At 40.8% G+C, this 16,658-nt stretch overlaps 2 protein-coding genes across 2 annotated transcripts; both read right to left on the bottom strand.

The window, feature by feature from the left end:
* Positions 1 to 290: 290 nt before the first annotated feature.
* Positions 291 to 4,448, bottom strand: LOC148850630 (Pentatricopeptide repeat (PPR) superfamily protein). The gene is made up of 2 exons (XM_088943254.1): positions 826 to 4,448; positions 291 to 625 (listed from the first exon to the last, which is right to left on the bottom strand). The coding sequence occupies exon 1, from the start codon at positions 4,152 to 4,154 to the stop codon at positions 2,607 to 2,609; it is 1,548 nt and encodes a 515-aa protein (XP_088799380.1). The 5' UTR covers positions 4,155 to 4,448; the 3' UTR covers positions 291 to 625; positions 826 to 2,606.
* Positions 4,449 to 5,960: 1,512 nt separating this feature from the next.
* LOC148850629 (protein CURVATURE THYLAKOID 1D, chloroplastic-like) lies at positions 5,961 to 15,479 on the bottom strand. The gene is made up of 5 exons (XM_088942840.1): positions 14,978 to 15,479; positions 12,768 to 12,979; positions 6,541 to 6,645; positions 6,378 to 6,449; positions 5,961 to 6,286 (listed from the first exon to the last, which is right to left on the bottom strand). The coding sequence occupies exons 1-5, from the start codon at positions 15,108 to 15,110 to the stop codon at positions 6,215 to 6,217; spliced, it is 594 nt and encodes a 197-aa protein (XP_088798966.1). The 5' UTR covers positions 15,111 to 15,479; the 3' UTR covers positions 5,961 to 6,214.
* Between the last annotated feature and the right edge of the window lie 1,179 nt (positions 15,480 to 16,658).

Below are 16,658 nucleotides of genomic sequence, written 5' to 3'. Positions count from 1 at the left end.
TGATATTTTAATTGTTAAATTTAGAACAGCATTAGACTCTGCTATACTTAATTAAATTCGAATCCAGACAAGTTGGTACAGTATACATCATCACTGTGCCACTAATAACTGATGATACAAGGGTTTCAACAGAGTCAAGGGGAGTGAGTGAGAAAAGGACGTGGGTTGTATGTATAGCAAGGAGCCAAACAATTGAATAAGGCCGACAAGAGTCCAAGTAATTAAAGGCTGAGTTGATTTGAGTTTTTACCGTTGGTGCTCTGGCAACCAAGATTTGAACATCAATACTCTTTGAAAATGCCAGAATTTCATAACAAGCTTTGAAATCTTAGTTTTCCCTAATGAATATCAAGATTTGAACATCTTCACTCTCCCAAATTCTCAGTATTTCGTGTATTGCCCACCCTGAAAACTGATGTGCATCATACTTAGATCTTGCTGGTAATCTAAGTTACATAACGTCATCAGTATGTTCTAAATAATTGCATGACATATTGGCATTACAATAGTTCAACTTCTGTATGGTACATTCACCATCACTGGTTTCATCATGTCCCAATGCACTCTTTGATTCACCTACAAGATGTCTCAACAAGGATACAAAGCAACCTCTCAATGCATGATGCTGCACATGTAGCATGTTGTCAATCTTGATATCCAAGTATTATAAAAATAATGCACAAAGTGGCTAGACTACAGAATCCACAGAAGAGAAGTAATATTTGCAAGTCCATAGTATGCGACTTTCAATTCTAGGACATTGCCTACCAATTTCATTGCTGAGAATAAAGATCGCATGGTGGTATTTGAAATGAAGCTCTTTACCTTCACCACATAGCATGAAAAGCTCCTTATAGAGTCTATAATTCCAGACCCTGAAGGTCCCAAGCTGCGCTGATGAATGTGCTATTTAACCATTACCTTCAGTGGTGCAGATTGATGATGGCAAGTTGATGACGGAGCCAACTAGTTCTTAATCGAAACATGCATGACCTAGACTTGTAGACAACCAGACACGAGTCCTCAATTTTTTGGACTCATACTTGCATAGAGGAAGACGTCACATGTAGCATGTTGTCAATCTTGATATCCAAGTATAATAAAAATAATGCACAAAGTGGCTAGACTACGGAATCCACAGAAGAGAAGTAATATTTGCAAGTCCATAGTATGCGACTTTCAATTCTAGGACATTGCCTACCAATTTCATTGCTGAGAATAAAGATGGCATGGTGGTATTGGAAATGAAGCTCTTTACCTTCACCACATAGCATGAAAAGCTCCTTATAGAGTCTATAATTCCAGACCCTGAAGGTCCCATGCTGCACTGATGAATGTGCTATTTAACCATATACCTTCAGTGGTGCAGATTGATGATGGCAAGTTGATGACGGAGCCAACTAGTTCTTAATCGAAACATGCACGACCTAGACTTGTAGACAACCAGACACGAGTCCTCAATTTTTTGGACTCGTACTTGCATAGAGGAAGACGTCACATGTAGCATGTTGTCAATCTTGATATCCAAGTATAATCAAAATAATGCACAAAGTGGCTAGACTACAGAATCCACAGAAGAGAAGTAATATTTGCAAGTCCATAGTATGCGACTTTCAATTCTAGGACATTGCCTACCAATTTCTTTGCTGAGAATAAAGATGGCATGGTGGTATTGGAAATGAAGCTCTTTACCTTCACCACATAGCATGAAAAGCTCCTTATAGAGTCTATAATTCCAGACCCTGAAGGTCCCAAGCTGCACTGATGAATGTGCTATTTAACCATATACCTTCAGTGGTGCAGATTGATGATGGCAAGTTGATGACAGAGCCAACTAGTTCTTAATCGAAACATGCATGACCTAGACTTGTAGACAACCAGACACGAGTCCTCAATTTTTTGGACTCATACTTGCATAGAGGAAGACGTCACAATTGTAGGCACGAATCCTCAATTTTTTTAACTCATTTGCAATAGCTGCTTGGCCCAGAGGCAACAAAGCTCTCATCACAAGGTGAACTTTGAGCAAATCCACTTATTGTTCTGTTCAACTGAAGAATGCTGATGTATGCAAGAAGCAGGATCACAAGTAGTTCATGCATGTGTCTGTTGTTGCTCAATAGTCTCCTGCAGACAGGTGTTGCCCTTTTACCTTTCATGATGATATTTTGCTTACAAAAATTCAAAGCCTACTTCTCAAGCAGCAGTGCCAAATCAGAGACCTTTGCTAATTTTTGTTCAGTGACTCGCAATTAACCCAAAGAGACTTCCGTTGAAGAAATACAACTCATAATGCGACTACAAGCAGTTAACCAGTTCTGTCCACTAATCTCCACTATTGAGGAGAGATTTCTGCAATCTTATTCATCATTCACCATCTTTTGAGGAGTAAGGCAGTAACCATGAAGCTTATGGCCTAAAATACACACACTAAAATCCCACAATTTCCTTTCCTCGTGACCATTTAGACAAATTTTCTTCTCACAATTATTCCCCTCTACTTCAATATCTTCTTCATCCTTCTGTGATTCAATACTCTATTGTTTGCATACTTTCCCCTAGATGCATTGAAATCTAAATGCTGAAAGGAAAATGTTTCAGAAAATTCACCTTCTTGCAATAATTAACTCGTCAAGCAGTTCATATACCTTTACTAGCTTCCTTTCTCTACAGGTTGACTCAACCAACCGAGTCCATGAACTTGGCTCTGGCTTAAAACCCATCTCTCCCAATTCAGACAATGCAACAGTTGCCTCTGCTACCTTTCCAGACTCACATAGACCAACGAGCAATTCATTTGAAGTTGCAAAATGAGGCAGGAATCCCCTTCCCAGCATCAGACCCAATAAATATGATGCTCTGTCCATCTCCTTTTCCTTGCACAAGAAATTTAACACGATCCTGTAGCTTGCCTTGTTCAGATAAACACCCTCGTAGGGCAGCTTCTCAAGCATTCCCAGAGCCTCTTCAAACCTTCCCTCCCGGCACAGACCACCAAGTATCACATTAAAAGTGACAACATCAGCTTTGCATTCCTTCTCTTTCATCTCTTCCAGCAGTTCAATAGCTTCATCTACTCTCCCAGCCCTACAGCAGCAATTTATCAAAGTAGTATAACCAACTGCATCGACATCCAGACCAGAGTTCCTCATCTCATTGAAAATATCCTTGGCCTCTTGCAGTCTCCCTTCTTTACAGTACCCATTCATCAGGGCTGAGTAATTAAATATATTCGGTTGGCATCCATTTTTTCGCATGAAGTCCATTATCTTTCCGGCCCTATCAACTTTCCCTCCTCGGCAGAAACCATTGATCAAAACATTGTAAGTTAGGGTGTCGGGTAAGATCTTATCTTTGGAAACCATATCCTCAAACAATTCAATTGCTTCTTTGAGTCTTCCATTGTCACAAAGACCACCCATTAGAGTAGAGTAGGTGATTAAATTAGGATAAGAAATCTCTGCCTTTTTCATCACCTTCACCACCTCAAAAGCAGAATTTAGGTCTCCCTTCCTGCAGTGATGCTTAACCAAGATATTGAAAATGCACGTGTTGGGCTTCAAGTTGAGACTCTTCTTCGAATCCGAGAGAAGCTTCCGGGCCAAATCCATCCGATGTGATTCAACGAGGAGATTGAGACAAGTGCTAACAGCTTTGAGTGAGGGCTTTTCACGAACAATTGGCTGGATTGCATAAAACATCTCTATTGTCTTTTCGTGTAGAGAACATTTGGAATAATGGGCCATGAGATTGAGAAACAGACCCTCATGAAATTTACAGGTTTCAAATGTCATCTGCCGAAGAATCGCATCAACGGCTTTAAATTTCTTGGATTGAGCAAGTTTATGGAGGATAACAGAGTATGTGGAGTGGTTGTGATTGAAACCCCGCTGCAACGACACCATGTTAAAGATTTCTAGGGCACGTTGGGGATCTTTCTCGCGTTTGATCATGTTGGTAGCGGACTCGTGCGAGATGAATTTGGGCTTTCTTTGGGGTTCTTGGAGCAATGTGGAAGTCTGGGGTGGAGGATCTGGTTTTGGCCTGGTGGGTTTGAGGTACTGGAGAGGAGAGATCCATGGAAGCGAGACTGAGGAGGAGGAGAAACAGCGTTGACACTTGAAGTAAATTCGCATGTAGCCTGTAATAATCATTGAGAGAGATCCTCAAAGGGTAAAGCCGTGAAGGGAGATATCATTTGAGAGAAAGACGGCAGCCATTAGTCGCTATTTTGGCGCGTCAACTGTTCGATAAAAAGAGCCAGACTTAACAAGAATGTGCGCGGATAGAAACAAGGATTTGAAAAAGCGACAAGAACCCAGATTTCCTACTTCCTACGCAGATATTTTGGCTTCATGGGGCCAGCCACAGTACAGAACAACGGGGTAGCCCGTAGTCCGTAGCCCATGCCCATGCCCATGCCCATGCCCATCCCCCAAACCCATAACCCCCCAACCCTAGTAGTGGCAATGCAACTACGCATATATTACTGCCTAGCAAAAACGGAAACCACATAAAAGAAAAGAGTTCTGAGTTCGTGGATACAGGACTTTGATGAGTCTGAATGAATGGAATCCCACCATTGTATGGGTCCCAACTAAAAGGCAAGATAACCAACCTTTATTAGTCCGGAAGAAGGTTCAAGAATTTCTCACGTTAATAGTAGCAAAAAAAAACAAAGAATTTCTCTTATTACCGAAAAAGAACACACAAAGAACTTCTCAAACTTCAAAAGGCGAACTCCTTCAAATCAGTATAGTTCTTTTTTGGGATAAAAATCAAGATAGTTCATATGATACGCGAGGATACATCTAAATCAACCCATTTACTCGGCCCTCAACACACTAATTAGTGTAAAATTTTGCCTGCTAAAAAACAAGTCAGTAATCTTTTTAATCCAATCCCCGATTCCTCTGTAAAAAGTATAAAAAAAAAAAAAAAACGTTCCTCTGTAAGAGGTTTAAAAAAAACATTTAATCCGATCTCCTTCCAGGAGGAAACAGAGACAAAATTTTCAATCCAAACTCCTACCAGAAATATTAAAAATTTTCTAGATTTTATTGAACCATCCATTCGCTACGATTACAAAGCACACCGGCTTATCTAAAATTTTATGCTACGTTTGCTTTCTCAAAGAGTTCTGAAATTTCCAGATTCAAGAATTAGAAGAAACTGAAACTATTGCCCAGTACCAAAATATCAAAATGAAATGTGCTATACGTGTGCATCTGGAATCTAGATTACTCGGCTAGAGGTCTGTTGTCTTTGAGAGTTTGACGGGAGCTATTCTCACGTCCAGGAAAATAGAACCCGGATTTCCTCCTCACAGAATGGCTCACACATCACAGCACCTGCAGGCTGCAGACGTGCACTGGAGCATTGAGAAACATCTCCCACGAATGAGAACATAATCTACGGGAGATATTCCCGATGTCCGGCTGCAACGTGCAGAGAGGAGGAAAACTGAACTCGAGAAAGGTGGTGACACCAATTAAACAGCCCTGATGGGATAACCGAGTTACAACAAGGCGATGTACCAAACCACCCTGAATCCTATATGATTTATCTCGTTAATTTTATGGTACTGGGCCAATCAGAACCTGCCAAGTCAAGTCCCGTGAAGAAGAAACAACAAAGGACAGCTGCCTACGTGATACAAAATTGATGTGGCGTGTTGAGACAGCCCGTGTTACAAGCAAAACTTTAGATAATTTCATTCCCAGACAACAGAGACAGCCAGCGAGGTAGGTGGCGCCATCATCCATGAACAGTATAATTTTGGTATAGCAAATGCAAAGCTTGAACTCAACGCTCGATTATGAGCCAAACAGGGGCGACGATGAATTGTAGCAAAATAGACGATAACCCATTCGACTTGAGCCTTCAACGATCTCTCCAGAATCCAGATATTTCTCGCTTGGATGCCCACAATGGACAGTTAGAATTGTTTGGCTATCATAGAAGTACAAAATCGATTGCATTGTTACTAATCAGCAACTGGAATGCATGAAGCTCTCAATTCCCAGCTGGGGAAGGTGGTAAATAACACCAGATCACCCTCAACAAAATACTATCCCCATAAGAAGATAATTATGAATCACAAGTCATCATGAAATGATCACGCACGATCTCCTCCACTAAAACTGTACACAGTTTGCTTGATGCAGCAACAGCAATCAAAACAATACATAAAAATGATCTCAATACATATCAATCAATCATCAGTTGGACCAAGAACCTGCTGCTTAACATCTTTAATTTTAGCTGCCAATTCGTCCCTACTTTTCTGCAAAAATGTGAGAAAGCATTAATCAATAAATTCGCTTCCTTATAAACAGTGAAGTGTTGAAAATCAAAACATTACAAAAGCACACTACCTTAAAGATCAAATAGCGGGTTGTAAACCAGATTGTGTAGGCCAGACCCACAACTTCCATCACCTTTGGGAACTGTTTTACAGAATAAAAGAGAGTAATCTCAGAAAAAGAAACTTTAATGGAATTCGACTTCTCAGATGAAGATGTAAGAAGAAGTACGAACCAGAGGAATGGAATCAACGGCACCAACAATAGCTGATGCTAACCACACGGCCACCAGAGCACTACCTCCATACAGAAGGATCGAGTACGTATCTTCCAAATCTAGCTGCAAAAGTTAATAAGATATGGCTAGGTTAAGCCGGTAGCAGAAGGTTTCAGAACTGAATCTCTAAAGCCGGTATCTATCTACAGGTTTTGTATTGTAGCCAAAGAAAAATATCAGGAAAATTGATATATATATATATATATATATATATATATATAGTTAATGTGTCATTATTTTGGTTGGTTTAATCGTTTTTGTAATGTAATAAGTGAAAATGACCATTATTCTTATTCCCTTCCATCACTTGAATTTAATCACAAATAATCATCTTAAATGACCAAAATGTCCAACGGCATGCACTCCCATACATTATTGAACCAACCCATGCATTTTGGCCCCAAGCACTTCCCTCTGTACCTCACTGCCCTCTAAAATCCCTTACCTATATTCTAGCACCTCCCCCTGCCCATTCCACATCCTTTGTACTTGTGACACAAAAGGGCCTCCTCGTGCAGGATACGAGAGAAACACATACTCTATTCAGTTTAGTAGTCATTGCCATTTCCTTTCTAGTACCTTGAACTCAGGGGATGGATAGGGGCCTGATGATGTTCTTATACAGGTCACTAATAGAAATACCTTTAAATAGATGGGAGCTTGTGACCCACAAGTTACAACTATGAGTACTCAGTACTGTGGGATAGGGCTATAAACGGACCGTATCTAGCTGCATCTGCAATTCTCATCCACATCCGATTATGAGACCTCTAAATCCGCATCCACATCCAATTATCATGTTGAATTTTGGATTGGATTTGGATTTAATCCACAACCATCTTATTGTTTTAAAATGACCAAAAAATAAAAAAAGTTCTAAAAAGCTGTGTGTATAATAAGTGTATATAAATATCATCATCGTCATCTATGCGACCATGCGTTATCCCAATTATATGGGATCAACTACATGACTCCTGTTTTGCCAATCCATTCTATTTAAAGCCATATTCGCTGTTAATTAGTTCCCAGAATTTCTTGCAGAAAAGGATAGTAAATCCATCTGGCCTAGGGGCCTTTTCCCCTTCCAAACTGTCAATAGCCTTCTTAACTTCTCTTTCCGAGAAAGGCTTTTCTAGATCCTTGGCCTGCTGATCCATGAGGGTTTCAAACTGAATACCATTCAGCTTTGGTCTTCGTTGCAAGGTTTACTGAAAAGATTTTTGAAGAAGAATTCACAAGCTTCAGCAATTTCTTTTTCTTGAGATACAGTCTTATCTCCCACTGCCTGGTTTATGGAATTTAGCCTTCTTCTAGCATTAGCTAATTTGTGAAAGAAAGTTGAATTACTATCTCCAGCTTTTAGCCACATAGCCCTTGACCTTTGTCTCCATTTAATTTCATTTTGGTAAGCTAAGGATTCATAATCCGTCTTTGCTCCTGCCCTTCTCCTTCTCTTCTCCTCATCCAAAGGTCCAGTTTCCTCCTCTGCATCCAAATCAGCAATTAATTTCCAGCAAAAGTCCTTTTTCTCCTCATCTTTCCTTGATCTTTCTTTCTGCCACTGTTTTGGTTTAGCTTTCAGCCACTGGAGTTTTTAAAAAAACACATGGCTGGCTGTGCCTTCGAAGAAACTTTCAGCCCACCATTGCTGGATATTGGAAACCAGCTGCTCTGATTCCAGCCAACAGTGTTCAAATCTAAAGGGGGTGGAAATTTTCTCAAACCACCTGTGTCTAATAGAAGTGGAATGTGGTCAGAAACAAATCTTGGAAGGGCTTCCTGCTTTGAGTTGGGGAAGGCATCTTCCCAATCAGTAGAGATCAAGAATCTGCCTAGTCTATTTATCAAAAAAAAGAATCTGCCTATTCTTACCGATGAAGGCCTATCTTGATTATTGGTCCAGGTATACCTAGCTCCAGAGAATGGCAAATTGATTAGCTCCCAATTTTGAATAAAATCCTTGAATAGACTCATGCAATTGTTTCTCCTTTTACAACCTTTCCTGTCTTCTGGGTCTACTATGGCATTGAAATCCCGTCCTCCCATCACCCAAGGGTCTCCCCAATCTCTTCTAATTGAGTGAGTTCAGCTCTTCCCAGAAAACTTCTTTCAGTCTGTACTCTGTAGTCCGCTGTCCCATACACCCCTGTTATCAGTAGCTGTATGTTCTTTACTTCCCACAGAAGTTTGACTGATATGGAATACAAACCTATCCTCTTGTCCAAAAGTTTGAAGGCACTATTATTCCACAATAAAGCTACTCCACCAGCAGTATTCACCGCTGGGAGTTCGACCCAATCAACTGGGTCAAAACCCCAAACACTTCTCACCTCTCTGAAGGTTAAATTCTGTAACTTGGTCTCCTGTAAAATTAGGATATCAGGTTTCCTGTCTTTTATAAAGTCCCCGATTACCATCCTCCTTCTGCCTGAGCACAGGCCTCGAACAATCCAAGAAAGTATTTTAATTCTCTCCATTTATTGATTTTTAAAATTTCCTATTACATCTCCCACTTCCTGCCGAGTTGTTTAAACCCCAGGTTAGTCTCAACAGTTCTTTCGACTGCCTCCTGTTCTTTTTTCCTTTTTCCACCAAAAATCTATTTTCAATGGCAGCCAGCAGTGCTTTCGTTTCCTCCTCTAACCCTTTGAAAGAAACTTGCAGAAAATCCCCAAAACTCAAAAACTTAGAGAGAACCCAATTTGAAATTTCGTTTTCTTTTACGTACCTTAGATTTACTGATTGAGAATGGATCTGAGAGTATCCATCAGCTGGTAGGACCACTGCAAGAGGTTCTAGAGTGTGTTGCAACTGTGTTTGACATAGCGGTGGAAAATCTTCTTTTTCTCCAACGCTTCCACTGCTGTACCTACCATTGCCATGCTATTTTGTTCCTCCAAACTCGCTGTCATGCCCTTTTCCTTCTCTTCCGAGCCTCTGACTGCATCTGAGAATGACTTGCCTTGAACAGGGTCCTTCGGAATAATCGACCTGCCCCTTGCCTTTGGACTTTTACTAGAGGAACCTTCTTCTTCACCAGCTTCACCCGAGCTTGATAGCACATTGTCATACAGAGTTTCACCGCTTCTCTCACTATTGCATTGATACACAGCGTCCCATCTCTCCTGAAAGCTTGATCCTTTTCCATCGAATACAGTATCTTCAGTCTCTGAGGATGAAGCCGAAAACACATTTTGCCTTTTCCTTCAGATCCACCTGTGTTGGGCTTCCGATTGATGTTTTGGGCTGGGCTTTTAAAACGGACTGGGCTTGGGTTAAAAGGATGGGCAGGCTTGTTCTTTTCCCTGAAATCGCGGGCTTCAAAGCCCAACTCCTGAGTGTATTTTTTAGCCAGTCCGCTATTGTGTCAGCCAGCTTATCTACTAAGGCCACGTCGGCATATTTCAAACTAAAGAGATTTGAAACCGACCCCACCTTGTCCTTTTTCCTTTGTCAGACGCGCAAAACTCCTAACCGTAGGATTTGTTTGAAGGTCTATGGCTAGGATTTCATCTTCTTCTTTTCCTCCTCTCCACTTTCTTCCATCCTTCCTCCTGACCTCCAGCGAGTTCTGCACTTTGCAGGTTACCAGAAGTGTAGACTGGAGCAATCTACATTTCTTCTTTCTCAGAATATTCCAGCACTGCCCGTGCTTCTTCCTCGGCTGATTTCCCTGTTAAAACCTGAGAGATACAGTCCATGCCTATTGAGACTGCCTCCTTGTAATTCGCTGGGGTTTTCATTTTTCAGCTTTGATTTCCGGCCAGATCGTAGTTGCATACATCGTCTCCCCAACCACTACATTAACTGTTTGTGGAGGCAGCCCCATCCACCGTACCTTTATTCTCATACATTCGAAAGATTCCCTGAAGCCTCTTGAGTCGTCCACTTCCATGAAACCCCCACACATATCTCCAATCTTCCGTCCTATTTCGTTATTCCACAAATGTACCGGGAGGCTGAACACTCTAATCCAAAAGTTCCCTGCATATCCTCTCTTTTCTGCCAAACCCTGATGTACTCCGTCCAGGGTTCTAGGTGCAAAAGTGATCCCCCAAAACACCTTGCACCGGTATTCAAAATTCTCCGAGCTTCTTCCTTAGAGATTGGGAAGAACAGCCAATTTTCTCCATCCAGACGCCTCACGTCGAAGCCCTGATTACATCTCCACACCCTTGAAGACCAGGAACGTACTTCCTCCAGATCAAGTTTTTTCCGGTCGAAACTTCCTACCAAACAAGATTGCAGGAACTCGGATTGTTCCAGCGTGCTTTTCCTGTTCAGTTCCAGGAAAAAGGATCTGGAGTTGGCTTTGATTAGCACTTCACCCTGGGAAGGCCAAAGCTGGAGTGTTGAAGATCTTCTCAGTCCTTGAAATATTCTTCCCTTCTGCATATTTTTTCTAAGAAAACAGCGGTAGCCCCAAAGATTACATCTTTTTTGGCCCAGCCTCATCGGGGGCTGGGGACCCCCCCTGCCTCCGGTTAACTGCTGCCATCTCCAGTAAACCAGTTTTCATAAAAACCTATGCATTTTGCAGGTAATATTCTAACCAAACATTAAAAGTTTTTAGAAGAATATTATAAGTGGACGTTTTACCAAGGATTGGCAGGTTTAACCTTATTCAAGTAGATTTTGCTATCCCGCCTGTTAGCATTTATCCCATATTTGCTGGTGATGATGACAACCCAAAGAGAGCTGGGTTCAAGGGGAAATCTCTAGATTCTCCACAGCCATTTGCCAAAAGGAGATACGTTCTTTTCTTTTACATGCCCAATTCCCAAACCACCAGCCTCCTTGGGTTTAAACACATGCTCCTAACTCACTAAATGCCTAAATGGCTTTTTTTTTCCTCACCACCACGGCTCTACCATCCCATAAGAAGTTCCTTTGAAGCCTTTCAATTTGATTCCTAATTTTGTTTGGGATTTGAAACACCTAGGGAAGATAATAGGCAGATTAGCAAGGGAAACCTTTATTAGAGTGAGCCACCCTCCCCCCTTTTGAGGGATAATTCCTTTTACACATAACCAACTTCTCACATTTCTCCACCATCATCTCCCAAAATCTTTCACTTTTTGGATTCCCTCCAAGCGGTATCCCAAAATAGGATATAGGAAGATCCTTCACTTTGCAACCAAAAACTATCTCGAAACTTTCCAGGAGGTTCCCATCTGCTATGTTTATTCCCACAATTCTGCTTTTGGAGAAATTAACAAAAGCCCTATTAATGGCAGAAGACAATGGATTAGAGTACTTGTGTTGCATTTTTTTGGTTTTTAACGAAGGTTAGATAGATCGATTAGCACAGAGAGTACCTATGTTACAATTTTTTGGATTCACTCTCTCTCTCCCTCTCTGATATCTTCATATCACTCCTCATTCTTTTCCTAGCTTTTGATTAATAGTCAATACATTTGCAAAGCAGCCAAGGCATTACCTCTCTAGATGAATCCCTTTGGTGCAAAGAGAAAGATGACACTAAACCTCCAACATTCAACAGCATGAACACCACCCAGCATGCATCCACAAGCAAAGTAAAGAGTAAAGCACCTAATATGATGACTAGCCTTGGTTTGATAAAAGGAGAGAGTGGAATTCTATTTGCATGCCCCAAAACGTTTAGACTATCCTCTATTTTTAAGTATAGCTTAGGTGGCTAGCTGTTGCCTAGGAGTCAACAAAGCATTGCCAAAGTGACAAAAATGAATCACTAAACATGTAGAGATATTTTATAATGTATGTATATAACCCATACACAAGTTAAATCTTCATGCAACTTAAACAAAGCTTACATCTTCGTTCAACACTTCTCCTTTGACCTTCTACAATATCCTAGATGTATTTGCAGCAATTACCATAAAATCTGGTAAAGGAGAAGGTGATAAAGTGGAAGGTGGAAGAGCTATTTCCAAAATCATTAATAAGGAATTCCAATAACATGCATAAGATAGAGTCGTTATGTTAAAAATCACTTAAGCAGGGAACTATTAACGCCACTAGTGTAAGCTCATCTTACACCACCAGTCCCAAGCCCAGATAAAGGAGGAAATTTTGCACTTTTTTTTTAATCTGTATATAGGTTTAGACACATATGCCGCTAAAGATATTGTGCTAATTAATGCTAGATACATGTAACGACACAATTACAAAGGCAGAATAAAATTCTAAGGATTCAATCAAACCTTTATGTCAAGCTTATCTAGAAATTCCAAAGGTTGTAGCTGTTCACCCATAGCTGCTTCATTGGGTGCATTCTGTTCATTTGCTAGGACTGGTGGGGTTTCTTCCACAATTGTTACTCCATCAGGTGCTTCTTTGAGCTGCTCATTCACGCTAGTTGGAGCCTCTTCAGATGCTGTAGCTCTGAGCAATGGAGTAGCAAAATAATGCAAACCTGAAAGGAACAACATAAGATCATGCTCACAGGATCATTCATTACCAGACAATAAATTATCTTACCAGCTTCCATAATGGCATGTTAACATCATTTTTGGCTCATATGGGTATCTTGTGTACTAAGAAGGATGTAAGTTACATAGAAAGTTTTCTCTAATAAATTGAAAAAACACTATATATATATATATATATATATATATATATATATAAACACATATAAACATTATATGCATGAAACAGATATTGAAGTTGCCAACTAGCTAGTTGGTTGAACAAATCCTGCCTTCATCTCTAACCACAGACCACTTACATCTTTCCTATCCAAAAGAGTATATATAATTAATAATATATATGTGATTTATGGCCAGAATATGGACAATGCATACACTAATGTTTCCATCAATAAAGACACTTCACTTTTGTATGGTTGTCACAAAACATTCTATTTTTTTACAAGTTTTTTTTCTTTTTTTTTCACAAAACATTCTTTGTTTTAAGAATTGTCGCATGATCTAGTCCTAGAAATAATATTATTTTTAGAAAATTGTGTCCAAATTACAATGTGTCTAACTTTCTAATTTTAGAATGTTACATTCTGAAGCTTGAAATTTTAATGTGTTCCAAAGTCTTTACTAGATTCTTCACCAACCACCTGAATATTTGTTTCTTAGTAAAGCCCCTCACGGCTATCAATATGGATTCACAAGACCGGTCGTTCTTTTTTTTTATTTCAACAAGACTGGTGGGTTTCAATATCTTGGAATGGTAGAACAAAAGGAGAGTCTTACAAGGAAAGATCATCTCTTCTAAAGCCATGATTACTAGATTGGATTGCATTATTGAGTTCCCAATCCAACTGTATCATTATAGAGACTAGATGGTTAAGATTAGCATTTTAAAATCTTGAGTTTCATATTAAATTAAGGTAAAAAAATCAAGTAGCATTGGAAAAGATGTGTAGAAATTTTTTATGCCAGAAATCAAATGATGAATGCTTGTCAACTAGACAATAGATTTAGGGGGTGTTCACCAATATGGATGATTTTGTTTTGTAAAACAGAAACAAGTGCCGCATAAAGAGAGAGAGAGAGAGAAATAAAGAAAAAGAAAAGGCCTCGAAGCAAGCCCACCTAGACATTTTGACAGAATTGTCCATATACATGTCCGTCAACCATCCTTCCAGAAGGCATACAAGTAATAAGGCCCAATGGTAGGTTATAAAAAAAATCATGAATAAATCAAATAAAAGATCCCAGTTTGAAAGATAAAGTTACTAGTAATGCATATGTTAGAAAATGCAGAAAAGAGAAATTGCAAAACAAATAACTTGTGATTAAACTCTGATATATGTCTGAATTAGCACGACAAAATCAAAGGAATAAATGAAAATGAAATGCTAGGAATATTCAGATGAATAATTCAAATAGTATCCAAAAACAAACTCAGTATACTGGAATTGACCAGCACATGGAATCCCTTACTGTTCTATGAAAAGGAATCTCGTAATCAGGAGATGTTAGAGATCAAAACAACCTTGCTCCTGACAAAATATGACCTATGTCATTCGGTGGCACACAAGCTGCTTCCGGTCACTTCAACGATTGATTATTACTTGTGAACCACACTCAATTTCGAAAACCTTCTTCATTGATTGTTCATCACACACGTCTTCTAGTGAAGTTTTCATGCATAAACCACAAATTAAAGCATTCCTATGATTTTCAGAACGAAATTTTGCGAAAAAATAAGGATCAATTGCAGATAGCAGGCATTACAAAATAGGAAAAGCAACGAAAGACGACGTCAAGCAAATACAGAGTAATAGACAATTGCAGTGGAAGAAAAAACCGCATGTGCAGAGGCATATATCCCAATGGAGGAATGGAGATAAATTATGTAGTTTCTTTTTTCTTTCTTAGAAAGAAACCTAGGGTTTTGGTTTGTGGCGGAACGTAAATAGTAATAAAGAGAGTGGTAAGCGGGAAAGGAAATGAACCTGGCTTCTTGTAAGAGATTATGGTTTTCTTCAGTGGTAGAGATGTTGTCGTCGAAAGAAGAAGCGAGGCGCTGGACCTGTAGAATTTGTGAGGAGGAAGATTTAAGATGGCGAGAGAGGTATAGAGCTCCATTTTAGAACAGTTGCGGCAAAGCTCTAACCAGGTGGAGCTCTTTTTAGCCTTCTCCAATCTCCTCTTTGTCTACGGTCTACACTCTGGTCTGGTCTGATGTATGTATCGGCATCGCTTTTACTGAATTTATACGTATACAGTGAAGTATTGGCTTAAGCGCATACTCGCGGCCGCTGCCTACCGAAGGCGGAGTAAGTCCCACACAATTGTCTTCACACCGTTCTCACATGTACAGCCCCTTTCAGCCATACATCGGAAATATTTTTATATTTGTATTTTCTTTTTTATTCGTGAGGAGATAATTCCAATATACGGCTAAAAAGTGCTATGAAAACGGTGTGAACACCAAATCCGACTCGCTACAGAATCAGGTTCGCAAGAAAAGGTTTTAGCTGAATTTAATCGCCACCAACACCAGCCAATGAACGGGTGAATTGTGCTGCGCGTGTGGACTGTGGAGAGCACCATAGAATTGTGCCGCGCGTATGGACTGTGGAGAGCGCTCTATGGCCGTTGTGGAATAAAATGATCGGAGAAATACGGACAGGGTTGGGATGTGTTGTGGGGCGCCCACGACGTGTAGATTTGAATTTCCCTACATAGTAACCAAAATCCTTTACCCGCTACTACTTTGATGAGTGCAGATTTGGCCCTCCATTAACATCATAACACATGGCATCTCAGAACAGCTGGGTGACACGCTAATCCACCTAGGTGACAATTTACCTTAGCCAAAATGATGGAGTCCCAGCTAGCGACCTAGCACTGTCGCCGACCTGGCGACCTACCTCTGGTGCCAACTTGGCAACCTACCTCTGGTGCTGACTTGGCGACCTACCCCTATTGTTGACTTGGCGACCTGCCTCCACCGTCGACTTGGCAACCTGCCTCTAGCGCCGACCTAGCGACCTTCCTCCACCCCCAACCTAGTAGAAACCTAGCCAACAACCACGTCCATGACTCAGGGCGGCTAGCAGCACCTCGTCCAGGGCCGACTTGTGGTACCTCGCCAGTATCGGCTGAAGCGACCTCGACGTGGGGAGCGACCTCCCTCGAGTGCTTGCCGACCTGATTGAGGTCTAGGTGGTGACCTACGAGATGTGCTTGCCATCAATTTTTGCAAGCATCCCATCACTCTCGGGTCTCTCGGAAGTCAGTTCTCACACCGAATGTTTTGGGAGAAACCGTGTAAGGCGCAAAGATTGGCCTACGTGCACAACTACCTTCGAGGACTTCGGAGCAGTTAGGCACGTCTTCCTGGAGATCCTGGACGTGTTGCATGATGCTCACGCCAAACAATGCCTATATAAAGGCCTTACCTCCAACTCCAGGGGGGAGATGCATAATTTAGTTCTCGCAGCTCTCCAGCTCTCTCACATTTAGCTATCTTAAAATTTTTGATTCGCTAACTTAAGCATTGGAGTGTCCACCCTGGGTAAAGCAACCCGGGCACTCTGACACTGTGTCCTTGTAGGTCGCATCAAAGCCACCTCTCCAGCTTGTCACCATTCAGTTGGGCGTCAGAGCCACTTCTCCAGCTCGTCACTA

This window comes from Nelumbo lutea, chromosome 5 (genome assembly GCF_056320005.1).
Source record: "Nelumbo lutea isolate HS-2025 chromosome 5, American lotus-T2T, whole genome shotgun sequence".
In the NCBI taxonomy this organism is placed as follows: Eukaryota; Viridiplantae; Streptophyta; class Magnoliopsida; order Proteales; family Nelumbonaceae; genus Nelumbo; species Nelumbo lutea.
The sequence above is the reverse complement of the archived record's forward strand: the minus strand, read 5'-3'. Positions and strand labels throughout refer to the sequence as shown.

Bases quoted from the DNA above. Each gene is read 5' to 3' on its own strand.
- LOC148850629 (XM_088942840.1), bottom strand. From the start codon at position 15,110: ATGGAGCTCTATACCTCTCTCGCCATCTTAAATCTTCCTCCTCACAAA. The intron at 12,980-14,977 runs GTTCATTTCCTT...TGTTCCTTTCAG, and splicing joins AATCTCTTACAAGAAGCCAG to GTTTGCATTATTTTGCTACT. The intron at 6,287-6,377 runs GTAGTGTGCTTT...ACATTTTTGCAG, and splicing joins CCCGCTATTTGATCTTTAAG to AAAAGTAGGGACGAATTGGC.
- LOC148850630 (XM_088943254.1), bottom strand. From the start codon at position 4,154: ATGATTATTACAGGCTACATGCGAATTTACTTCAAGTGTCAACGCTGT.